The 26757-nt window shown below is 40.4% G+C and overlaps 1 protein-coding gene across 1 annotated transcript in view; it reads left to right on the top strand.

The window, feature by feature from the left end:
- Nucleotides 1-26757, top strand: part of sycp2 (synaptonemal complex protein 2) — a 36866-nt gene that overhangs the window by 1387 nt on the left and 8722 nt on the right. Inside the window, exons 5-34 of the mRNA XM_073823635.1 lie at nucleotides 7393-7417; nucleotides 7509-7594; nucleotides 8779-8873; nucleotides 9033-9067; nucleotides 9193-9335; nucleotides 9425-9477; nucleotides 9550-9595; nucleotides 9698-9802; nucleotides 12076-12136; nucleotides 12262-12410; nucleotides 13737-13808; nucleotides 13932-14060; nucleotides 14494-14599; nucleotides 14868-15034; nucleotides 17002-17076; nucleotides 17227-17293; nucleotides 17388-17436; nucleotides 17564-17667; nucleotides 18871-19160; nucleotides 20924-21036; nucleotides 21114-21150; nucleotides 21242-21309; nucleotides 21405-21447; nucleotides 21541-21578; nucleotides 21754-21811; nucleotides 21922-22084; nucleotides 23028-23092; nucleotides 24172-24345; nucleotides 24474-24795; nucleotides 24999-25237. Coding sequence (XP_073679736.1) covers nucleotides 7393-7417; nucleotides 7509-7594; nucleotides 8779-8873; nucleotides 9033-9067; nucleotides 9193-9335; nucleotides 9425-9477; nucleotides 9550-9595; nucleotides 9698-9802; nucleotides 12076-12136; nucleotides 12262-12410; nucleotides 13737-13808; nucleotides 13932-14060; nucleotides 14494-14599; nucleotides 14868-15034; nucleotides 17002-17076; nucleotides 17227-17293; nucleotides 17388-17436; nucleotides 17564-17667; nucleotides 18871-19160; nucleotides 20924-21036; nucleotides 21114-21150; nucleotides 21242-21309; nucleotides 21405-21447; nucleotides 21541-21578; nucleotides 21754-21811; nucleotides 21922-22084; nucleotides 23028-23092; nucleotides 24172-24345; nucleotides 24474-24795; nucleotides 24999-25237 — 3177 coding nt within the window. The remainder of the gene's footprint in view (nucleotides 1-7392; nucleotides 7418-7508; nucleotides 7595-8778; nucleotides 8874-9032; nucleotides 9068-9192; nucleotides 9336-9424; nucleotides 9478-9549; nucleotides 9596-9697; nucleotides 9803-12075; nucleotides 12137-12261; nucleotides 12411-13736; nucleotides 13809-13931; nucleotides 14061-14493; nucleotides 14600-14867; nucleotides 15035-17001; nucleotides 17077-17226; nucleotides 17294-17387; nucleotides 17437-17563; nucleotides 17668-18870; nucleotides 19161-20923; nucleotides 21037-21113; nucleotides 21151-21241; nucleotides 21310-21404; nucleotides 21448-21540; nucleotides 21579-21753; nucleotides 21812-21921; nucleotides 22085-23027; nucleotides 23093-24171; nucleotides 24346-24473; nucleotides 24796-24998; nucleotides 25238-26757) is intronic.

Here is a 26757-nt window from a genome sequence, read left to right as displayed (position 1 = left end):
CTGTATTGGTCATACAGTTACAGCATTAAACCTATAATATTTTACATAACATTTACCTATTTGATCTCACAATTCTGACAATTTTTCTTTCAAATGCAAGTTTATATCTCCTAGTCCTAGTTTATAACCTAGTTTGGATTTAACTTAACAATAGTGAGTTTGTCAATTCTGAGGAAACAGAGGCAGAAGTGTGGGATATAAACTCTGAATTGCAAGAATACAATCAGAATTTTGAAATATAAACTCAAATCTACTTTTTTTTATTCTTTTATTCCCTGGCTTTCATAGACTGCTACTTGAAAACTGTTATTTTCTGCCACCATATAGGCTCAGCCCACAAAAAAGTGTCATCACTGTTTGCAAACAACAAGTTGGTCATTTACCATGGTGGCAACAAACCTGTTTCTCAAATACAGACTTTCTTTCTTTCAATTGTGACTTCATGTCTCGCAGTTTACTTTCTTGCAAATGCAAGTTATAAATTCACAATAAGACTTTTCCTCCCAGAATTGTAAGTTAATAAACTTAGAATTGCAAGTTAATATCTCGCAATTCTGACTTTTACTTTTATCTTTTTTATTTTTTTTTATTCCATGGTAGAAATAAGCTTCCATATGAATCTATCTACTTTGTCAGTTTGAAGAAAAATGCTTACAAATGTGCTTATTTACCCCTAATGAACTGGCCAGTGGAAGAGAGAGAATATTTACTATATAATTGTTTTTTTTTTAAATTTACATTATTTACACAGAATACGTGAATACATGTAGTGCACATGTGAATGAATATGTGAATTAAATTGCAACATTTAGAGTTTTTTAAAATCTGAAATAAAATTAGATTCATTCCAAAAGTTGTAAACATTGAAAAATGTAACTGAAATGTCTACACTTATTGGTGCAATACAGTGTAGCAGATTACAAGATCAAAAAAAAGTGCAAAAGAAAACAGAATTAGTGAATTCAGAAAACGTCTCAGGTTACGTATGTAACCCTGGTTCCCTGAGGGAACGAGACACTGCGTCCTGAGACACTTTGGGGAACGCCATTGGCGGGCCGCACTCTGAGTCATGTCCAACGTCCAATGAGAAACGGGAGTGACGTCACAGGCGCGGTGACGTCATCGACCAGGAAGTATATAAGCACGTGCGTTTGAAGCTGGCGTCGGCTTATAGGAATGAAGCGGGCGCAGCAGGGATGCGGGAATTATGGTCCGAGACGCAGTGTCTCGTTCCCTCAGGGAACCAGGGTTACATACGTAACCTGAGACGTTCCCTTCCGGGAACTCTACACTGCGTCCTGAGACACTTTGGGGAACGAGGTATCAACGCCCCCATAATTTCCAAGGCCCTGCCCAGTTTTTGTCTGCTAGGCCAAGGGTGGAAAAGTTGTGTCTTGGTACACTTCAGCCTGGGAAACTTGCCAGGACATGAGTGATAATACATCTCTGTCTGTGGAGCCCACCAGACAAGAGGGAGAGAATGTACCTCGGCCCTCGGGCACACGAGGTTAGCATAATCCAGTGTCTGGAATACTTACCTGATGAGACACTATGGAAACTCCGCCTGGTGATCTTGCCAGGACGCGAGTGATAATGCATCTCTGTCTGTGATCAACCACCAGACAAGAGGGATAAATGAGCCTCGGCCCTCAGGCACACGAGGCTAGGGTTCTCAACCGCTGCCTGTCACAAGACCAGTGCAGGGGGAGAAAGGCTCCTCGGCCCTTGGGCACACGAGGAGAAGTGGTAGTCCTTTGTCTGCGCTACGGCCAGACCAAGAGGGACACAAGAAGTGCCTGGTGATCTTGCCAGGGCACTGGAATTCATCTCTGTCTGTGATCAACCACCAGACAAGAGGGATAAATAAACCTCGGCCCTCGGGCACACGAGGCTAGGGTTCTCAACCGCTGCCTGTCATAAGACCAGCGCAGGGGGAGAAATGCTCCTCGGCCCTTAGGCACACGAGGAGAAGTGGTAGTCCTTTGTCTGCGCTACGGCCAGAACAAGAGGGACGCAAGAAGTGCCTGGTGAACGTGCCAGGACACTGGAATACATCTCTGTCTGTGATCAACCACCAGACAAGAGGAATAAATGAGCCTCGGCCCTCAGGCACACGAGGCTAGGGTTCTCAACCGCTGCCTGTCACAAGACCAGTGCAGGGGGAGAAAGGCTCCTCGGCCCTTGGGCACACGAGGAGAAGTGGTAGTCCTTTGTCTGCGCTACGGCCAGACCAAGAGGGACACAAGAAGTGCCTGGTGATCTTGCCAGGGCACTGGAATTCATCTCTGTCTGTGATCAACCACCAGACAAGAGGGATAAATAAACCTCGGCCCTCAGGCACACGAGGCTAGGGTTCTCAACCGCTGCCTGTCACAAGACCAGTGCAGGGGGAGAAAGGCTCCTCGGCCCTTGGGCACACGAGGAGAAGTGGTAGTCCTTTGTCTGCGCTACGGCCAGACCAAGAGGGACACAAGAAGTGCCTGGTGATCTTGCCAGGGCACTGGAATTCATCTCTGTCTGTGATCAACCACCAGACAAGAGGGATAAATAAACCTCGGCCCTCGGGCACACGAGGCTAGGGTTCTCAACCGCTGCCTGTCATAAGACCAGCGCAGGGGGAGAAATGCTCCTCGGCCCTTAGGCACACGAGGAGAAGTGGTAGTCCTTTGTCTGCGCTACGGCCAGAACAAGAGGGACGCAAGAAGTGCCTGGTGAACGTGCCAGGACACTGGAATACATCTCTGTCTGTGATCAACCACCAGACAAGAGGGATAAATGAGCCTCGGCCCTCAGGCACACGAGGCTAGGGTTCTCAACCGCTGCCTGTCACAAGACCAGTGCAGGGGGAGAAAGGCTCCTCGGCCCTTGGGCACACGAGGAGAAGTGGTAGTCCTTTGTCTGCGCTACGGCCAGAACAAGAGGGACACAAGAAGTGCCTGGTGGACCCGCCAGGACACTAGAAAACATCTCTGTCTGTGATCAACCACCAGACAAGAGGAACACAGGCCTCGGCCCTCGGGCACGCGAGGCAGGATATCACACCTCTCGCCTGGAGGACTGCCAGGTCGAGAGGGTAGAAATCCTTTTCCTCCATAGAGGAAAGCGCCTAAGCACCTCTAGGCCTAGCAATGCTAGGGCTGAAGGACGACTGAGCCAGGAGTGACTCTGAGGTCTAGTTCGTAGAATCTGACGAACGTTAGAGGTGAGGACCAACCCGCCGCACTGCAGATGTCCTGGATCGGGACACCTGCCATCAGAGCTTTAGAGGCTGCAATGCCTCTAGTTGAGTGAGCCTTGACTCCCATCGGGGATGGGAGACCAGAGGACTCGTAGGCAGTAGAGATGGCATCAATGATCCACTTACTGATAGTAGGCTTGGAAGCCGGGCACCCCCTCTTAGGGGGGCCGTAACAGACCAAAAGTTGCTCTGATTTACGCCACAGGCTTCTGTGGACATAAGTGTCCAGTGCTCTTACTGGACACATTAAGTTATACTTCCTCTGGTCGTGCTCCACGAATGGAGGAGGGTAAAACGCTTGAAGCGTTATTGGCTGTGGTGTCGCTGATGGGACCTTGGGTACGTACCCAGCTCGTGGGTAAAGGAATGCTTTGGCCAACCCTGGGGCAAAGTCAATGTAAGAAGGGGCCACTGAAAGGGCCTGCAGGTCCCCGACTCTCTTGAGAGACGTTAGCGCCAGCGGCAGTGCTGTCTTTAGGGTAAGCATCCGATCGGAGGCCTCCTCCAGAGGCTCGAAGGGAGGCTTACACAGCGCTTCCAACACCACAGCTAAGTCCCATGTAGGGACTTTCGGTCTTGCACGAGGCCTCAGCCTGAGTGCACCGCGGAGGAAACGTGAGACCAGGGGGTTCTTGCCCACTGAAAGGCCGCCATGAAGGGCGTGGTAAGCCGATATAGCCGCCACGTACACCTTCAAGGTGGAGTGAGCTAACCCAGCGGACAAACGAGTTTGCAGGAACTCCAGCACTGTACCAACCGGGCAGTGGACTGGGTCTAAGCGGCGTTCATGACACCATGACGCAAATAGGTTCCACTTTAGGCCATAAAGTTTCCTCGTAGAGGGAGCTCTGGATTGAAGGATGGTCTCAACAACCTCGGTTGAGAGACCAGCTTCTATGAGTTGTGCCCCCTCAGGGGCCACACCCATAACTTCCACTTCTCTGGGTGGGGGTGGCATATTGCGCCCCCAGCCTGAGAAAGAAGGTCGCTCCTGACAGGAATCTCCCATGGAGAGCCGTCAAGGAGGGCGATTATATCCGAGAACCATACTCGGGCCGGCCAGTACGGGGCTACTAGCAGCAGCCGTACTCCGTACCGGCGCACTCTTTCCAGAACTCCCGGGAGCAGAGCGATCGGGGGAAAAGCGTACAGACGAAGCCTCGGCCACGTCTGTACCATGGCATCCAGTCCGAGAGGAGCTGGAGGAACTAGAGAGTACCAAAGGGGACATTGCGATGTCTCCTGAGTCGCAAAGAGGTCCACCTGGGCTTGACCAAAGACTCTCCATATCTGCTTCACCACCTCGGGGTGAAGCATCCATTCCCCGGGCCTCGGCCCCTGCCTCGACAGGACGTCTGCTCCCACATTGAGACGTCCAGGAATGTGAACTGCTCTCAATGAGAGAAGCTTCCCTTGTGACCACAGGATGATCTGGCACGCCAGCTTGTATAAGGGGCGTGAACGCAGACCTCCCTGGTGGTTTATATAGTAGACCACCGCCGTGTTGTCTGTGCGGACCAGCACGTGACGGTTTCTAGGTCTGGAAGGAAATGCTTCAGAGCCAGGAACACTGCCAACATTTCTAGGCAATTTATGTGCCAGGAGTAATGCTGGTCGTTCCATAGGCCTCGGGCGGAGCGGCCACTCATGACCGCTCCCCACCCAGTGAGGGATGCATCTGTCGCTAGCGTGACGCGGCGGCAAGGAGCTCCCAGCGCTGGACCTTGTAATAGGAACCAGGGCTTTTTCCACATGACTAAGGCACGTAGGCAGCGCCGCGTGACCTTGATCTTGCGGAATGGGTTCCCCCTCGGGGAAAACCCTTTGGTTTTGAGCCACCACTGCAGTGGTCTCATGTGCAGCAGTCCAAGAGGTATCACGTTGGATGCAGCTGCCATAAGACCTAACAGTACTTGGAACTGTTTGACAGTGAGTAGCAGGCCTAGCTTGACCGCATTTGCTGCAGTAAGGATCGACTCGATCCGAGCAGGTGACAATCGTGCCTGCATCGTGGTCGAATCCCAGATTACACCTAGATAAGTGGTTCTCTGTAATGGAGACAGCACACTTTTCTTGGCGTTGAGTCTCAACCCCAGCTTTTTCATGTGAGCAAGAACAACATCTCGATGTTGAGCCGCTAACTGTTCTGAACTGGCTAGGATGAGCCAGTCGTCTATGTAGTTGAGTATGCGGATGCCCTGGAGTCGCAGTGGAGCCAGAGCAGCATCCACACACTTCGTGAAAGTTCGGGGAGAGAGCGCTAGGCCGAACGGAAGAACTCTGTATTGGTAAGCTTTGCCCCTGAAAGCGAACCTGAGAAACTTCCGGTGTTGAGGAAGGATGGAGACGTGAAAGTATGCGTCTTTCAGATCTATCGTGACAAACCAGTCCTCGGACCTGATTTGAGACACGACCTGTCTGACAGTCAATATTTTGAACTTCAGTTTTCTTACTGAGAGGTTTAGCTGTCTGAGATCTAAAATGGGCCGCAGGCCCCCATCCTTCTTGGGAACAATGAAGTACCGGCTGTAGAACCCGGATTCTCTGTGTTGAGGAGGGACCACCTCGATGGCCTCCTTCCTCAGGAGAGTATTCACTTCCTGTTCCAATACCAGAGCCTGCTCGGGGCCTACCAGAGTAGGAAATACCCCGCTGAAAGGTGGCGGCTTGGCGCCGAATTGAATGCGATAGCCTTTCTCTACAGTACGCAGGACCCACATAGAAATATTTGGCAGTAGTTTCCACGCTGCCAGAAATTCTACTAAGGGAACCAACCTCTCGAGGCTGGTTTCTGGATTTATTTGGAGAGCTACCTTGGTGGCCTGTAACAGCGAACTGGCAGGATGCACCTGAAGTAAGCACTCTGGAAACCCCCGTGGGGGTGGCGAACTCTCTGGTTCCGCTACGTTTCCGGGCGGAAAGACCGGAGAAAGATGTTCGCGGGAGACTGCCGCGCCCTGTAACACCGGCAGGGTTAGCTGACGAATCTCCTGAGGGCCCCGAAGAGAGGTGGTCACCGTACTCCTCAGAGGCGGTGAAGCACCTAAGTCTTCGAGAGGGGCTGCCCTCATCGGCCCTGAGCCACAACCATCAGGGCCGTTTAGCTGAGGTCCTCTTTGACTGAAGGACGACCCTCAGGTCCGGCCTAGTCTTAGAGGACCCCGGCTTGGAGTGTTGCTGAACCCGCCCTCTAGGCTTAGCCGGAGGGGTGCGGGTAGCAACACTCCTTTTCTGTGCACCCCGGTGCGAGGAGCTAGCTTGCGGCTGGGGCTGCTCTTCATACTGGGGTGAATGGGGGGGCGGTTGTGGGGTGTCAACGCTCTCAACATCAACCTCCTCGGAGGAAGACAGAAGGAGCGCTGACTCCTCCTCTTGGAGGGAAGGAACCGCAGTGCGGGCTTCCTCATCCAAGAGGGGGTCATACGATCCGCTGGGTGAGGAGAGAGATAGGGGATCACCCGTCTCAACTCCCTCCAGCAGATCTACCTGCGAACCCCATGAGTGCAGCTGCCGCTCCGCCTCAGCGGAAGCGGGGCCAGACCCACAGGGAACGCTAGTGAAAGCCCCCTCCTCAAAGAGGGCTTTCCGGGAACGGAGCAACCGCAGCGGCATTCGCTCGCACTGCGGGCAGCCAACCCCCTCAAGGGCTGACCTAGCATGCTCCGCTCCCAAGCAGACCACACATAGATCGTGTGTATCCCCACCAACAAAGAAACGTTGGCAGGGAGGGACACACTTTCTATGTGGCTGCTGAACCGCCTTAGAACGTTCGTTCTTAAAAGAACGTTTTCCCCCTGGTATTTTGCTCAAATAAAAGTAGTGCAAACTGGCACTAAAAAACAGCAAAATGCAGATCAGACAGACAATAACACAGAGCGCTCTCGCTGAATGACAAAAGCTGACGCCAGCTTCAAACGCACGTGCTTATATACTTCCTGGTCGATGACGTCACCGCGCCTGTGACGTCACTCCCGTTTCTCATTGGACGTTGGACATGACTCAGAGTGCGGCCCGCCAATGGCGTTCCCCAAAGTGTCTCAGGACGCAGTGTAGAGTTCCCGGAAGGGAACTTAATGTAGGCTTAATTTTTAATATATTTACACACACACTGTGATACTGTTTCCTGATCTGTGAATTTCATTTCACCATTGCAGGTTGTTCATGAAAGTTGTAAAGAAGGTGAGGTGTTTTGTTCCAGATTTTTAAAAGAAAAATATGAGGGGAAGTTAAACAGCGCTCTGCATTCAGTTCAATCTGTGTATTCCCTCAGGTACTAATGAAGTTACAGAAGCTCTGCTTAGTCACATTGGCAAACTGGCCTCTGATGCACAAATAAACATCATGATTCAGAAAGAGGTAAGAGATTAAATGCATTTATTAAAGGAGACCTAATGTAAAATTAAGTAACTGAAGTTTTAGCTCAAAATACCTGACATATCATTTTAATAGCTTGTTAATATTGACACATTTAGGGTATGAACCAAAACACATTGTTTTTGTATTTGCCTCTTTAAATACAAATGAGCTGGTGCTCCTGGCCACCTTTTCAGAAGAGGGCGGAGCTTCAAAAGCTGGCAAAAACAAAACAAGACAATCTCACGCACTGAAAATGTCAAAAACTCTTAGTAGCGGTGTTCAGCCTTATATGTTCGAATCAGACTCCGTTTAAAAGTCATTCATCTGATTGTACTGTGCATAATAAATGCACGTTTATGAATTACACAGATGGATAGCATGGCGCGATGAAAATGACAACATAGCTGGTCTCATGGTGCCATTGCATGCTATCACAAACTGCCTACAAGTCCTACTTGTGATTATGAGCTCAACAAAAAGCAGTCAACTTCATATTGCTTTCATATGCAATTTTTAACTACCACTTTCCTATTTACGATCATTCTGGTAGTAGGTAAAGACAGCATCAGTGAAAAGAGGCAGAGACATTGGTAGCTTTAGCAACATTAATTTTTAGAAAGGCAATTTGGAAAACAAACGCATGATACTGTACATACTTTGTCTGGTGCTGACATTCACAAACAACGTGATGGTATTGATCCCTAAACATATAGGGGACTTCACAGATTTTTTTCTGAGACGTTTTCCTTCAAAAAATGAAATTTAACCACAGTTTCCTCAGCGGCTCAGATGGAGGGAGTCTATAAAGGTTATGACGTGTACATAGGAAGAAATCTGGAATTGCGTGTTCACTATGACTATGATTTATTGCGATTATTAAAAAATAAGTGGATGGATTTTTACCATTATAGGCTGGTTGTTTTCACACACTGTGACCACACAACTTTGTTCAAACACATTATAAATGTGATTTTTGCATAATAGGTCCCCTTTAATGAAAAGCCTTCCTAGCTTCAGTCAACATCATTATGCATGGAAGCAATCATTTCAGCCATATTGAAACCTCATTCTACACCTCCAGTCATGACATGTCACTTGAGCTGTGTTTACCCAGACTTCCAGAAATAGAATACTGAATTACAGGAGGGGATGTATGAAGGATTATTATTTACTCTTATTGACAGGCAGCAAGGAAACTCAATGCTATTCTGGAAAAGATTCCCATTGAGCTGAAAAAGAAGAAAAAGATCTTGTCATCTCAAGAGTCTTCATCTATGATGTATGTTGAATGATAATGCATTTTCACTTTCCTTTGTCTTAAGTACTTAACCATACATTTAAAAGTTCCCCTCTTGCCCCTGTGGATACATTTATACTGGAAGTACCTGTGTGAGTGTGCTTGTATATTTTAATCTGTAGTGTGTTGTGTTTTTATCAGGAATGCAGTGGCCAGTCAAATCCTCAGAGGTGGAGGTTAGTGTAAATATCCATTGTAATGAGTAATCTTAGTTCAGAAAGTGTGATCATTGAATTGTGATCATTACAAAACTAATTTCTAGACTCTCACTGATTGTAGCTTCATTTCTGCTGGGGTTCAGATTATGACTTGCAGGTGTCTTTAATGGAGGCCCTCTGCAGAATGGCTTCACCAGCTCAGAGGAATGAACTAGCTGACTCCTGGTTTACAATGACCTTTGTCTCCTCTGCGTTCAAGAAGATCAAAGATCCTGAGTTTGAGACTGTAAATATGGCCTCACTTGAAGTCATCATTGTAAACTGACTTTCTTTTAGATTTTAGAAGATGTTTATTGTATGTGTTATCTCTGACAGGACTGTAGGAAGTTTCTAAATATGGTCAATGGCATGCGAGGAGATGGGAGAAGGTACTTAATATCTTTTGACAGCTTTCACTGTTTTATAGATTGTATAACATGTCTTGGTTTATCTTCTCACAGCGTGTACTCCTACCCTTGCCTGGAGGTATTTTTGGACAAACATGAGGTTAGTTTTCACATTTAAAAGGGTGAATATGGGAGTATATGCACTTTGATATTTTGTGCAGTTTTGAGCCACATGTATATTTCTGTTTTATAATATTTATAGCTGCTCATGCCAGAGGACGAGAATCTTGAAGCGTTCTGGATTGACTTTAATCTAGGAAGTCAAAGCATCTCTTTTTACTTCAGTGTGGCTGATAAGAAAACTCAGGTAATGACTTTATAGTTTTCATGAACAGCTGTCAGCAGTATAATATAAAAAAAAGCTTGAGGATTTGAAATGTTTAAAGCTCAAGGAGTGCAACAGTTGAAAGTGAAGATTTTCAGGCATTGCAATGCAAATATAATTATTATAATTATTATAAAAATCTTATTTTTTTTAATTTTTGCAATATGATTGTAATTTATAACAGTAGTAAATTTAGTTTATGTAACACTGTAATAATAATAAGTATTATTTGATATGGGCCATTCGCATTTAATTGGGGCCACAATACACCTGTGTGAATCTATTTTTTTTTTACTTGCATGTCATGTGACAACTGACATCAGAAAACTGTAAGTATACAAATGTCTTGTAGAATTATTGTAATATTAGCTTAAAATCTAAGGGGATACTGAGACTGATATACACTATCAGTCAAAAGTTTTTGAACAGTAAGAGTTTTGATGTTTTTTAAAGAAGTTTTTTAAAGAATTTATTTGATCCAAAGTACAGCAAAAACAGGAAAATTTAGAAAAATTTGTATTATTTAAAATAACTGTTTTCTATTTGAATATATTTTAAAATGTCATTTATTCCTGTGATCAAAGCTAAATTTTCAGCATCATTACTCCAGTCTTCAGTGTCACATGTTCCTTCAGAAATATATTTAAAATATAAAAATACTTTTATTTAGCAAGTGCGCGTTTTACTTTTGGTTTCGTTTTGACAATTGCACGAACTCTCGGCGGTGCTGAGCGTGCATTCTACAGTACAAGAGATTACTTTAACAAAACCATTTGAAAGTGGGAGAACACAAACTAGATTTTGAAAAGTGTGTCCCCAGTGGAAATTACGCCCCTGCGTGAGTGGAACTCTGTCGCTGAGTTATCATTTGATGTGAATATATGCCGCGCCCGCGTTGTACAGTATATTAAGACGGAGGCGCCAGAATTGTATCTGACAGAATAAGCGCTGTAGCACGAAATATAGAATATTTCTTCAAAAGCAGATTGTGGAGACATTTTAATTGTCCACAATAGGGGTGGGAAAAAAAATCGATATTGCAATATATTGTTGTGCTCTCTGTCGCAATAAATAATCGATACACTAACGGCCAATATCGATATTTTATTACAACACAAAATGATTAATTTACCCGTTGTCAGTGTCACTGTCCCTATTCAATATCTACCATTCTGTTTGCGTTGGGCGCTGTTCAAGTAAAGTGGCGGAAGCAGCAGCCAGTGAAGAACACAAGTTAACTAACAACAACAGAGATGAAGCGCAGAAAAAAGAGACGCGAGAAGAATGGCGGAAAATAATGAAAAACAAATCAAAGACCCACCCGCTAGTTGAGCATGCTGATCAGTTAGTGTTCCTCAAGAAGAATATGCCTTGATGTGACCACTGTCCAGGTTAACATAAAGCACTTTACAGTAACTTACTGCTGACGTTTCAGTATCATGGTTTACACATGTTAATTAATGTTCATGTTGTTTTTTTTAATGTTCAGGCACTTTTATCTCTCTAACCGTACAGTGTTTACATTTAAGACAGTGAGTTATTATGCAAATGTATATTTCTTTGCACAGTGTTGGAAATGTTGGCATTAATAAATGCATAAGATTTCCTTATTATGTTTTTTTTTTTCTTTTTCAGTCACATATATCGTGATTTATCGTTGATGAAATTTCTTCCAATATATTGAATATCGTAGATATCGTGAATCGTGATATTGTCATTATCGTGGGCCACATATCGCCACAGAATTGAATCGTGAGTTACCTGTATCGTCCCACCCCTAGTCCACAATCAAAAATCGTAATATCATACACCCCTAACTGCAATGCATATTTGTGCAAATTCGGAACAGAGGTTGGTTGAGAGAAAAAAAAAAGACCGGTGTCTGTGACGGAGTGATTGACGGCTAATATCTCAAATCTGCATTAAAGGTAATAATGTAAAGATGGAGTTTAAATGGTTCCGTAATGCTGGAGAGAACGGCGAACCTGTCACTGTATCAGCTCAAAGCAGTCTGTGCAGTAGTTTGGCTAGCGAAAGTTTTGTAAAGAAATGAAACCAAGTCGCACCACAACAATTTCTCGCACTGGCACAAATGCTTCCAAATATAATTTGAGGTGGCACAGATTAAATTTTGGGAGCATATGCGACCAAAACGGTCGCAATTTCGAGCCCTGAATCACATTTGACAGTTTTCTGGAAGTAAATGAATACGAAACGAATAGAAATATGAATGTTACATGTCTCTCTTCTGTCAGGATGGCCAGTGGAGTACTCTGTGTATTGCTGAAAATGAGGTCCAGAGTTACACATTAGAAGGTAACACAATCAACATTGTCTGCTCTAAAAGTTTTTTTTGCTTTGGATCCATATTGTTCTTTCAGGTCAGGATTTCTTTTAAGCTGTGTATAAAAATACATATCTATCTATATTTGACTTCACAGAGGAGAGTGGCAAGAAGGTTCTTCGTCTGGTTTTGACTGAGCCGCTTTGCTTCGACAGCTTAGAGGGCTCCAGAGTCACCATCAAATTCAGCTCATCTCTAGACATCCAGCGAGCCACTGAGAGTGTTTATGGTCAGGCTAAGAACAGGGTGAGTCCAAGTCGAAGTTATATAATGAAGAGTAGAAGAGTCAAAAACCAGTACTTAACAGTACTTCATCAAATCAGAACTCTTACTTTAGTGTATGCTTAAAGGGTTACTTTACACTTAAATTAAAATTCTGTCATTAATTACTCACCCTCATGTCGTTTTAAAATCGTAAGAACTTCATTCATCCTCAGAGCACAAATTAAGATATTTTTGATCAAATCCGAGAGCTTTCTTAACCTGCATAGACAACAACACAACTACCACAATCTTAGTCCAGAAACGTAGTATGGACATTGTTAAAATAGTCCATGTGACATCAGTGGTTCAACCATTATGTCATTAAGCTACATGAATATTAATATAACAGATTTTGAGGATGAGAGGAGATCATTTTTTGCCCAGCCTTACTTATTCGAACAAGGATATACAATATATGTCAGAGGAGACGAAACTGTTGAATTAAGTCGTTATTTTTGTTTTGTTTTTTTGCGCGCAAAAATATTCCTTGTAGCTTCATAAAATTAAGGTTGAACCACTGATATGACATGGACTACTTTAACAATGTCTTTACTACCTTTCTGGACCTTGAATGTGTCAGTTACATTGCTGTCTATGCAGGGTCAGAAAGCTCTCTGATTTTGTCAAAAATACCTTAATTTGTGTTTCAAAGATAAATAAATGTTTCACTAGATGGAATGACATGAAGTTAAATAATTAATGACAGTATTTTCATTTTGGGGTAAACTAACGCTTTAAATAAAGCGTAACTAGTCAAAATGTAACCAGTAATCTGCAAAATCACATTTGTTCCTAATCTGGCTAAACCCAAATCCCAATCTACTTTAATAAGTATAACAATATTAACGAGATAATCTTAAATTGTACTTTCACATGATATTGCTTTTGTTTTTATTGCTTTACACCAGGTGCAGTTACAAGTGAAAATTTTTAAGTTTATGTAGTTAATAATATACAGCAATAGAGACTCGAACATTTAAGGTATCTTCTAGGCACTATCTATTGATTCTACAGCTTATTTATACTACATATGATCTGTATATATTAACATTCATTTAAAATAAATAATTTATAAGAACTCTTAAACTGAAATGGTTTGACATGATGACATGTTGGTTAATGTGTATTTTTGTGTGGTCATTAGGATCTCATCATTTATTTGATAAGCTTTGGAGCTGGAGAAGTTGTACCTCTAACATATTATTAAATTTGCCAACAGGAATGAAACACTTATATTAAATGTCTATGCAGCTGTCACCCAGCAACCCATCAGCAGTCATGTTTTGAATCCCTCTTGCTGTATTTCAGACCTCTGTTAGAAAGACTTCTATTGTGAAAACACCTGTTCACGTAAACCTAAGTTCACAGGAAAATTCACAGGTGAGTCAGGCTCAAAGGACACTTTTAAACATGCCAGTCACTTTGGAAGGATGGCTTTCTGTCATCAAGTCTGGGGTTTAGAATTTTTTTACAAGTGTTTAACTGTCTGTCTTAAACTAACAGGTTTTAGTCCCTGAAAGTCAAGTGTCCCCCTCTCGTGTTGAAGGAAAAGGATCATCATCGGTCAGGCATGGCATTCCCTGCCACCTTCCCACAAATCCAACACCTGATACTAACACCATCCCCCAACAGGTAAGACAGGATACTAAAACACAAACATTGTAATTGTCTATTTCAGGATACCTGTAGAGCTTTTATTGAGCTCAATGATGCTTTGTGAGAGCTTTGACTTCACCACAGACCTGATGCCATTTTATTGTCAAAGCTGAATATTGTTTCCTCTTAAGCCATTTGTGAAACACACCTGCTTGTCTGATTTTATGTTAAAAACTAGGCTTTTCTCTGTTAACACCAGCTGCCTGATGAATTAACTTTGGTGAACTGCTGTCCTCATTTACCATGTTGAAGTAACCAGTGTGTATTTTCTCACTTTTGGAATATGGTGGCACTGACTCACCTCTGTTAAAGCTGCTGTCATTACAGCTTTGTGTGAAAATGATAATAGCATCATAGTAGGCCGATGTCTCTTGTTCTTTAGAGCTAAGTGCAACTCTCTTTTTTTCAGATGGTTACCCCTATAAAGATGAAGGTGTCTGAGTCTTGCACTTATATCTTTGGCAGTGTGGGGAGTAAACAGGGAAGTTGTTCCTCCCTGTGTGTGCTACCTGCAGGTAGGTCCATTAAGCTGTTTATGACCGTATTTTTCTTGTAGAATATCACAGATAGCGCTGTAGATTTCCACAGCAAGAGTGTAAGCACTCTCAGCTGTGTTGATTGCCAGACAATCATTTTGAACTGCCCTTCAGTTTATAAAAATGTTTGTTGTATAGATAATTATGTGTGGTGAAATAACATAGCCATAGCACATAGCCATCTGTAGATTTTAGCAAGTTTTATAAGCAATATAAAGTTTTGTAACTGCTTGATTCTTCCTTCTAGTGTCAAAGCCAATGGTGAAACCAGCTCTTCAAATGATGAGTTCTTCAGAGAGGAAGAAGGAGATGGAACTTAGAGAACTCATGATGTCCAAGACATCTTCCACTGTATCTTCTCTTAGGTTTCAGTGCGAGAATAACCAAAAGAAGGCCCATGCAATTCAAGTTCAGGTATAAGCTCTTTAGAAAGTTTCTTGTACATTCACTTACAAATAAAAAAAATACATAGTCTATCAGCTTGCGCCTTGTATTGTGATCTCGAATTGCAGAATATATTTTAGTATATGCATTTGAGAAATGTTCTTTAATGTGATACATATGTGACCCTGGACCACAAAACCAGTCATAAGGTTAAATTTTACAAAACTGAGATGTATGCATCATATGAAAGTTCAATAAATAAGCTTTCTATTGATATATGGTTTGTTAGGATAGGACAATATTTGGCCGAGATACATCTATTTGAAGATCTGGAATCTGAGGGTGCAAAAACATCAAAAGACTGAGAAAATCACCTTAAAAAATTCTCCAAATTTAGTTCTTAACAATGCATATTACTAATCAAAAATTACATTCTGATATATTTATAGTATGAATTTTACAAAAAATCTTCATGGAACATGATCTTTACTTAATTTCCTAATGATTTTTGGCTTAAAAGAAAAATCAATAATTTTGACCCATACAATGTATTTTTGGCTATTGCTACAAATATACCCCAGCGACTTAAGACTGGTTTTGTGGTCCAGGGTCACATATACGTGCATGCACTGTTTGCAGCTTTAATCACCATTTTGGTAATTTCATGACTTAACTGACGACAGAAGCGATATGAAGCGATATGTGTGGCCTCATATTCGCATGAAGTTGAAGGGTGTGCGCCGTGAGCACAGAGAAGTTGCTGACAGGACAGAAAAGTTAGTTTTACTGACATATAGCCTAACAGCCTCTCATCAGACCGCAGTTCACTGTTGTTCTACTGAAGCTTATTTGGCTCCTGTACCTTTTCCGCGCACGTTTGACTCGCACCTGGTGCTGAGGTACGCGTCTCAAAAGTCTCCTGTTTTATGTGGTCGTAAAGTAATACGGCGGTTCCGCGTCTTAATAAATGCACTTCTTGTTAAGAAAAAAAGGCAGTTTTGAGTGGGTGGCCAAGCTTTGGCCACCCCCTGGCTCCGCCACTGGATGTAGTCTCTGTTACCCTTAATGTAAGAAGTTTAAAACAACCAGGACTACAAAAGGTTAAACAGCACTGTAACACTGGGTTTTATGGTGGTGTGGCAAGACCCAATCCTCTCCTCAGTGAAGACACATGAAAACACAAAAAAGCACCTAAAGGACCTTCAGACTGTGAGAAACAAGATTCTGTGGTCGGATGAACCTCATTTCCAAGCATCATGTTTGAAGGAAACCAGGCACTGCTCATCACCTTTGGAGTACCATCCTAAAAGTAAAGTGTGGTGATAGCAGCCTCATGCTGTTGGGCTGTTTTTCAGCCCCACAGAGTAGAAGAAAAGCTCAGAGTAGAAGAAAAGCTCAGTGCACCAAAATATTGAGATAGCTTTAATGAAAACCCAGTCCAGAGCATTCAGACCCTCAGATTCGGCAGAAGGTTCACCTCCCAACAGGGCAATGACCCTAAGCACACAGCAAGAGTGGTTTATAGACAACTCTGTGAATGTCCTTGAGTCTTAAGCCTTGGCTTGAACCCAATCAAACATTTCTGGAGAATCCTGGAAAAGTCTGTCAGACCCCATCCAAGCTGACAGAGGTGAAGAGGTGAGGTGAAGAATTGTTGATGTGCAAATCTTGTTGCATCATACTCAAAAAGACTTGAGGCTGTAAATGTGCTTCAGCTAAGTACTGAGCTAAGGGTATAAATACTTATGCAAGTTTGTTTATTTTGAATACATTTATGAAGTTGTGACAGTTTAAGCTTTGTCATTATGGTGCATGGAGTGTAGATTGATGTGGCAAAAAGTACTTTAAAACAGTTTAGCAGCAACATAAGACGTGAAAAAATGAAGGGGTATGAATACTTTCGCAAGGCACTGTACTGATTAGTCTTTACTGATTAGACAAAGTCATAAACCGTTTAATGGATGTAATCTCAGTGAATTCTGTTTGTGTCTTGATAGTTGACCCCTGCTGCTCATAATGAGGACCAACAGAAAATCCAAAGCGTAAAGGCTAAAGAAAAGAAATACCACAAGGTGCTCTGAATATGTATATATACAGTACATATATATATATAGAGAGAGAGATTGTTTATTTAATGTTTTCTATTATTGCTACCTCCCTTTTCTCCCCTTTTTTTTCTCTTATTGGCATATCTAACCCTGTAAAAAACTTTTTTTTCCCAGCATATTCCTGTAGAAAAAGTAGTACAGATGGTGCAGGCTGACAAAGAACATGAAGAGGAAATTTTTGGTATTGGTGAAGCATACTAAGAAAATGCTACTGCTGATATGAACATGTTTTCAAATGCTTTTCATTTTATTTGTTATTTTTCTTTGTGTAAAAGATAACAGCATCGTCCCAGACTCTCAACCTGTGAGAAGGGGAAGCTCGTTGTGAGTGTATTTCTACTGGCATTTTGTTTTCTCAGCTGTTTAACATTACATCTATTGTAGGGAGCATTCTGTCTGCTCACAACATAATCTATGCTTGCATGTCTGTCTTTTATCTGTAACTGATCAGTTCTCCAGGTCCCTGGAGCTTGAACTCTAGTAAAAAGAGAATCTCGGTATGTGGATCACTGCTGACTCTGCAAAAAGATTGCTCTAAAAACTGCACTATATCAGGTGAGTAAACAGATTTGTAAGGTATGGTTTATCAGCAAAGTTATTAAACTACAATACATGCAGTGTTGTTTTCGTCAACGATGACGATGACGAAATCATTTCGTTGACGCCACTTTTTTTCATGACGATAACGAGACGATGACAAGATAAAAATGGCTCGTTGATGACTAAAACATGACGAGACGTGTGTGAGTTTTCGTTGACGAGACGAGAATAGACGAAAATGTTAGTGGGTGGTCTGTCAGACGTTTAAAATGCATGACATTTCCGCTTATTGTGCATGCCAATTAAAACTTAAAAAGTATCTGACGCTATGGCAAGCCGTTTTAGCATTAAATACTCTGCTATACTAGTATGGCAAGCCGTTTTAGCATTCCATCCTTGTTTGTCTTTTATGTTCTAAAACATTCCTTCATTATTGTAATTATTGGTGAAAATAGTCAATCCGGAAGCTCACATTGTGTTGAACTATAGATCTGCTATTTTCAGAACTTATAAGTGACACTACCCAACAGCAAAATACTTACTGACCTACATTAATTTGTTAAAAGACTACTTTTTTCCCTTTTTTTGACTAAAACTAGACTAAAACCTTTTTGACTTTTCATCGACTAAAACTAGACTAAAACCTTTTTGACTTTTCGTCGACTAAAATTGGCCTAAAACTATCACATATAGAAGTGACTAAAATTTGACTAAAACTAAGAAGCATTTTAGTCCAAAAGACTAAGACTAAGACTAAATCTAAGATGGTTGTCAAAAACAACACTGAATACATGACACTTGAATACTTTGAATACGGCATTCTGTAGTAAAATATTTTTGTATTACTATTATGACCTCTATACTATAATTGACAGTTTGAACCAGTTTCCTACATAGCTGTGCTAGTTTCATTTATCTTATCGCTGCGCAGTCTTATTCTCATTTACTGTCATTATTACTCCCCCATCGCTTATATTTTGTTTCTTGCACCTATATTCAGGAAAGCAAATGTAATCCAGTTCATGAAAGAATGAGCTAGTTCTGTTGATCCTGAATCAGTTAAAAGCTGAATTATTTACTCACTGAATTTGTCAAATTGTTTACTGAATTTCCCTGCTTAAAAACCCGAATTTTATACCAAACACTGTTCCTGATATTTTGTCGCTATATGAATCAGGTGGCTTTGTGTAACTTTGCACTCTTTGTAATCGTCTCCAGATGGTAGTTCTCATCCCCCTCCTCAGCGTCTGTCCCCGACACAGTGTGAATCCAGAACCCTGACCCAGAAGCAGCTGCACACCCAGCTCACTCAGAGACTGGAGGAGGTGCTGAGCGAGAAGCAGGGTACAGATGGCCCTGCAGCCCAGAGAGGCTCCTTGCTGGAGCCCAGGACTGCAGGTCAAGAGAAAGAAAATATGGAGAAACCAGTGAAGTCCATGCCTGCTAAACCTACACGAAAGAAAAGGAAGAGTAGTGAAGTTCAGGGCGACACATCAGACCATGACAATGTGAGATTCTTTTAGTCATGTTAGAAAGAGCAAATATCATTAGTGTTTGCTAAACAAGGTCTTGCTATTACTTGAACTTGGATTCGATTTTTTCTAGGCACATTAAGATGTAGCACTTAAGAGTATGTGGGTGATGCAGGTTTGAATCAGACCTGTCATGCCTTGTGAAAAAGAAGTGTGCTTAATTGCACTTGTAGTGTACTTCAAATCTTAAAAGTATGTTTTAAAAAAAACTGCTTGCAGATAATATAATATTAATGAAATGAAAAGCCTCTTGAGTGTATTTAAAGACAGTACAGTCATGACTAGGCTTTTAAGTATACTTAAAATGTACATTTTGTAAAAATGTCCAATTGAAAGTGTTACATTTTAAATTATTGTTTAATAATCTTATGTCATACTATAAAGAAGTACACAAATCACATGCAAAGTGATTATAATTTTATCTGTAGTGTTATTTGATGTTACATTTAAAATTAATATATTTTAAATTTACTTAATTACAACTTCATTGTTAAAAATGCATGATTACAAATATATTTAAATGCATGACAAGCGTTTCATTAGAAATTACATGAAAGTATATTTTAGTTTTCAGTGCTTGCCAGCTTGTCAGTATACTTGAACCATATTTCAAAGACAGTAGTAAGATGGTAAGATTTTTAATGTTTTTTAAAGTCTCTTCTGCTCACCAAGCCTGCATTTATTTGATCCGAAGTACAGCAATAGTAGTAAACAGTAACAGCAGTAACATTTTGAAATATTTTTTTGTCTATATTTTTTTATTATTTAAAATGACTGTTTTCTGTATGAATACATTTTGTAATGTAATTTATTCCTGTGATCAAGGCTTATTTAGCATCATTACTCCAGTATTCATTGTCACATGATCCTTCTGAAAACATTTTAATATTCTGATTTGTTAAGTACATCAGCATTTATTTTAAATAACAAGCTTTTGTAACATTATAGAAACTTTACTATTGGAGGGGGAGGTTATAGAAATTAATATAATATTAATATTTTATTCAGCAAGGATGACATTTATAATGTTACAAAAGATTTCTATTTCAGATAAGTGCTGTTCTTCTTAACTTTCTATTCATCAAAGAAACCCGGAAAAATTCTACTCTATACATACATAATAATATTAATAATACATGTTTTTTGAGCAGCAAATCAGAATATTAGAAAGATTTCTGAAGATGATCATGTAACTAGAGTATGTAACAATGCCAAAAATTCCGCTTTGAAGTCAGAGGAATAAATTACTTTTTTATTTATATTTTTAAAATATATTCAAAGAGAAAATATTTTCAATAGTAAAAATATTTCAAAATTTTACTGTTTTTGCTGTACATTGGATCAAATAAATGCAGGTGAGCAGAAGAGACTTCTTTAAAAACATGAAAAATCTTACTGTTCAAAAACTTTTGACTGGTAATGTACATATGAAGAGGCACTTAAGTCCTACTATATTTCCCATATTTTATGTTTTATTTTAATTATAAAAAACGTGCAGTTAAGTGTCATAACATTACATTCAGTTCACACTTTTATGTATTCTTACTATGTTCTTTTAATGTGTTTCAGTAATACCTGTAAACATTCTTTTTTAAAAGTATGCTAAAGTGTACTTCTTTTTTTACAAGGGGGGACCCTATCCCATTAATTTCTCTCCATGTTTTTCTGTCTTCTCTTTACTACCCTGTTAATTAATATCCTAACTATATTAAACTGTGTTTGTTGTTAATGTCCTGAAGGTGGCACAAGCTGCAGATGGTATGGTGAAAATGATATCCAGTCATTATAAGAAAACTGCCAAAGCAGCAACCCATGAACCTAGGCTCCAGTTAAATATCACATCTACAAACAGGTTACACAGACTTTTAATCAGTGCCTTACCTTTTCCTCTTTCCTCACATGCAATCACAATGTTACCTTCACTTTCAGATATCTACTCAATAAGAGCTGCTGTCCATCCTCCATTGTAAGTCATTTAGAAAGAAAGAAATATTGTCAGATCAATACATCTAGTTACAAAAGTGATGCTAACCTTTTTTCTACACATTGTGTTACAGGAGAAAGCTGCTGCAAAGAGTTCAAGCTCAGCACATGACAGATCCAAGAAGGAGTTCCAGCAGCTTGAGTATTGCGTTTTACTGACTTCACTCCCTTAAACTAGGTTTGTTTAGTTTGAAAATTGCTTTCATGAATTGCTGAATTTATTTGGTTTCTCCTTAGGGATATTTATGCATTTACAGACGACACACCAAAAATTAGCGTGGTAAGGACACCAATAGCTCTGAATGCAAATTAAACGTTTATATAATTTTTAGAGTATTTAAAAATATTTTTATCCCAATTTTGTCTTCTTCAGAAAAAGAAATCATCTGATACATCAAGAGTGGAAAGCAGGTAATCCTGTTAATTTATAAAAACAGCACCCTCTAGTGTTTAACAAGTGAACCTAACAACATTGTTCAGTACACATTTAAGTTAAAATCTCTCCAAAGGAATCCTGCATATTTGTAAACACAGATTATTAATACATTGTATTTTATTGCATATTTACATTGCGTTTTCTTTTTAGTGCACCAAGTAATCCTCAGACTCTGTCCAAGTCTGCTAGGAAACCACGGCTTCCAAAGGTTTCACATTCTTTTTTAATTGTTTGGTGATAGACACATGACATTTGTTGATTTAACTTACGCCAATCACAAAAAATCCACTTTTAATGCTTGTTTGTGTTACAACCTAGGTTGCCAAGGCAAATGTGAAGAAAAACCTGTTTAGTGATACGGACACAGACAACATGACGGAGATTAGCTGGTTAAACTCAGCCAACAGGAAACCCAAGCCCAAAGTGGCAGATTACAGCAGGCAGCCAGTTAAACCCATCTTTCCTCCAGCTGACACTGCATGTATGCTACAGCAATCTCTGCATTTAAGAGATTTCTTACATCTCCAACTGTTGTGTTTTGAACTCTTATTTGTCATCTGCAGACGTTAAAGGGATAGTTTACTCAAAAATGAAAATTCTGTCTTAAATTACTCACCCTCATGTCGTTGAGAACTCGTAAAACCTTTGTTCATCTTCAGAACACAAATGCAGATATTTTTGATGAAATCTGAGAGCTTTCTGACTCTGCATAGACAGCAACACAACTGACACGTTCCAGTCTCTGCTGCACGTTCCCAAGAGGAGCCGACGTTCTGACATATTTTAACTGCTTTTTAGCCGGTTTTACCGTTGCTGTCTATGCAGGCTCAGAAAGCTCTCAGATTCCATCAAAAATATCTTCATTTGTGTTCTGAAGATGAACAAAGGTCTTACAATTTTGGAACAACATGAGGCTGAGTAATTAATGACAGAGTTTTCATTTTTGGGTGAACTAACTGGGGCTTTAACTGGGGCAGTCGTGGCCTAACGGTTAGAGAGTCGGACTTGTAACCCAAAGGTTGCGGGTTCGAGTCTCAGGTCCGGCAGGGATTGTAGGCGGGGGGGAGTGAATGTACAGCACTCTCTCCACCCTCAATACCACGACTGAGGTGAGTCCCTTGAGCAAGGCACCGAAACCCCCAACCTGCTCCCCGGGCGCCGCAGCAATGGCTGCCCACTGCTCCGGGTGTGTGTGTTCACTACTGTGTGTGTGTGTGTGTGTGTGTGCGTGCACTTGGATGGGTTAAATGCAGAGCACAAATTCCTAGTATGGGTCACCACACTTGGCCTCACGTCACCTCCTTTACCTCCTAACTCCTTAGTGATGGATGGCGTCTACACACAATATATTGATAACTACTTTTCTTTCTCTCTTTTACATTATCCCGTGCCAGTTAATCTCTTTCACTTTCATTTTGTTTCAGTTAAATCACCATATGTACCTTTGTCTCCACCAAAACCGGTGAAAGAACAAATCAAGCCAAAGCGGGTAAGATCAAGTGCTCTGTACTTAAAGGAGAAGTTCACTTCCAGAACAAAAAATTACAGATAATTTACTCATCCCATTGTCATCCAAGATGTTCATGTCTTTCATTCTTCAGTCGATAAGAAACTATGTTTCTTGAGGAAAACATTTCAGGAAGTATCTCCATATAGTGGACTTCATTGGTGCCCCCAAGTTTGAACTTCCAAAATGCAGTTTAAATGCAGCTTCAAAAGGGCTTTAAATGATCCCAGTCGAGGAAGAAAGGTCTTATCTAGCTTAATGATCTGTCATTTTCTAAACAAATTTACATTTTATATACTTTTTAACCTCAAACACTTGTCTAGGTGTGCGTGAACAGTTTTTTTCCAGTTCAAGACAGTTAGGGTATGTTAAAAAAAAACTCTCATCTCGTTTTCTTTCCCAACTTCAAAGTCTTCCTACATCGCTGTAGAAGTACCAACCCAATGTTTACAAGGTGAATATGCAAAGAAGATCAAACGCCCTTTACAAAAAAATGGCGATGTAGGATGATTTTGAAGTCGAAGAAGAAAATGAGATGGGAGTTTTTCAACATACCCTAACTGTATTGACCCAGATTACACAGACTACGCATCGCAGAGATGAGACGACGAGCATTTGAGGTTAAAAAGAATATAAATTTGTTTTGAAAATGGCCGATCGGTTTGCTAGATAAGACCCTTCTTCCTCGGCTAGGTTGTTTAGAACCATTTGAAGCTGCATTTAAACTGCATTTTGAAAGTTCAAACTTGGGGGGCACCATTGAAGTCCACTATATGGAGATAATTCCTAAAATGTTTTCCTCAAGAAACATAATTTCTTTACAACTGAAGAAAGAAATACATGAACATCTTGGATGAGAAAGGGGTGAGTAAATTATCTGTAAATTTTTGTTCTGGACGTGAATTTCCTCTTAAAGAGGCCATATACTATACTCTTTCATTTCCGAATGAACCATTTGCAACATAGTTTGGTTAGGGTTTTTTGTATCAGCGGTATTGTATTTTTTTACGGTCATATTTATAGTAATTATTCAATTTTCTCTTGGATTGGGTGAATAACAGAAGAGGCAGAAGAAAATGGCTGAAGAAGAGGATAAAAGGCAGCCAAGCATCAATAACAAAAAAGCCACAGGACGACCTCAAAGAGCTGCAGCCTTGACCAGAACCTACAGAGAGCCGTCTGACTCAGACAACCAGTCCAGTCTGTCAGAGAGCGAAAAAGCACCACCCCCTAAGGCATGTGGTTTTCAGCACAATTCACAGGGATCTTCATTAGTTGTAACTATTTAAGACTTTCAGGGTATAGACAGACTAATGATAATGATGGTCCTGATGAGCTTTATCTCTCTGTCTGTTCCAAACAGAAAAAAGCAATTGGGAAACAAGCAACGCTTGGGAAGGCTGTCCCACATCGAGCCACAGAACAAGGAGAAAAGAGAGAGAAAACTTCTCTAGACGTAGCCAAGCTACAAAATGAGAAGAATGTACAGAAAAAGGCAGATAAAGGCTTTGCAACGATTCTGCAAGATCAGAGGAATAACAAAGGCAAGAAGATGTCTAGTCCAGAGCATCTTACTGTGAAGAAGATGTCATCTGTTCAGGGGTCAGCCAGAAGACAAAAAGAATCTTGGGCTGCAAGATTATCTTCCACATTTGCCTCACCCCCCTCCATTGAGAAGATGAGATGTAAGAATTAAGCTGTCTTAAATTAGTTAATTGTATTTGTATAAATGTATGGCTGTCAATTGAAATGTGTATTTGTAACATTTATATACAAGTAATAATTGTATTTAATACTGGCACTGAATCACAGTATTATTGAATGCACAGACTGGTATAAACACAACATCTTGTGTAACTGCTGTGAAACTTTTATTTTTCCTCTGTAGCTGATGAAAAACTAACAATCAACATGAGATCCAATGCTACACCTCTCCGTTCTCTGTCCATCTCCCCGATCGAAGCCGACTCTCCTCCACTACAGCCTCTCAGTTCTCTCAAAGAAATCCAAGCCTCCTCTCTCCGTAAAACTCCAGGGAATAAAGCTGCTGTGAAACCGTTGTCTGACTCCATAACACCTCTTTCCACCAGCTCAAGAGGCTCTGAGCAGAATCCACCTGCTGCTCAGGTAAACAGAAAACAACCATAGTGTTTCATCAACAATAGATGAAAATAGTTTTGATCATAAAGTTGTCTCAAAAATATTTTTAATATCTGCAAAAAATTATGCTAAATAAAGATTTAACTTAATGTTTCTTTTTGCAGTTACTTTTAACTGATGCCAAAGTCATTTTTATTTGCATATTTATTTGGATACACTGCTGTTCAAAAGTTAGGGATTCTAGGGTTTCCGCAGGGCCTTAAAAAGCCTTCAATTTAGTTGTACCAAATTTAAGGTCTGACCACACAGAATTTGAAGAATATCAAAAAATTCAGGAGTCAGCTGTCCACGGTAGTCCAGTATAATAACACACTCAACAAAATATTGTCTAATTATCATTATCGATAAAATCCCAGAAAATATTGAGATATCATTATTATCATTACCCATAATTTATGTTATTTCATTAATAGAATAATTTATTGATAATAATTGTTTAAATTAATACTTTTGACTTAAAAATGGTTTAAAGGCTGAAATGTAAAGTTTGTCATTTTATAAAACGTTTTATTTTTGTGAAAACTTTTATCTGATCTGTAAATTATGCCTTTTACAGTCATTTTACAGTTTAATATGTCACTATAGACATTTCCCTACCCCTCCCATATGGTATTAATTTTATTTGTGCAGGTCTTTAAAAAGGTCTTAAAAAGTGTTATATTTGAGCTTAAAAATTCTGCAGAAACCCTGGATTAGTAAGAACTTTTATTTAGCAAGGATGCATTAAACTGATCAAAAGTGACAGTTAATACATTTATAATTGCAAAAGATCTCTATTTCAAATAAACGCTGCTCTGTTGAACTTTGTATGCATCAAAGACTCATTAAAAAATATACTACACATTCCTGACAACTGTTTTTTTAACAATGATATAAATATATTTTTTGAGCAGTAAATCAGCATGAATGATTTCTGAAGGATCATATGACACTGAAGACTGGAGTAATGATGCTGAAAATTCAGTTTTGCATTACAGAAATAAATTACATTTTGCTATTTATTCAAATAGAAAACTGTTCTTTTACATTGAAATAATATTTCAAAAATATTACTATTTTTTACTGATTTTTGATCAAATAAATTCAGCCTTTGAGACCATAAGGGACTTACTTTAAAACCATTAAAAATCATACTCACCCCAAATTTTTGAACAGTGTATGAATTTTTGTGATTTTTTTAAAAGTGTGCTTGTGTTATCTTTCTGTCTTTATTTAAAATGAATGCCATTTGGGTTGATATTTTACAATGTAATACAATTACATTCATACATTTTAAGTGGACTTAAATTTTTGGGACCACTATAGGTACAAAGACCAGTGTGCTTTGAGTGTATTGTTAAGTCTTTATTTTAGCATAAACTTATTGTCTTTGTCATTTGTTCTAAATATTAATGTTTATGTCAGTGGTTTTTAATCCTGGGGACCCACTGCTCTGCACATTTTGTATGTCTCCTTTGTCTGAGACACTCAGTTCAGTACATGGATCT

This window comes from Garra rufa, chromosome 18, assembly GCF_049309525.1.
Source record: "Garra rufa chromosome 18, GarRuf1.0, whole genome shotgun sequence".
NCBI lineage: Eukaryota > Metazoa > Chordata > Actinopteri > Cypriniformes > Cyprinidae > Garra > Garra rufa.
The sequence above is the reverse complement of the archived record's forward strand: the minus strand, read 5'-3'. Positions and strand labels throughout refer to the sequence as shown.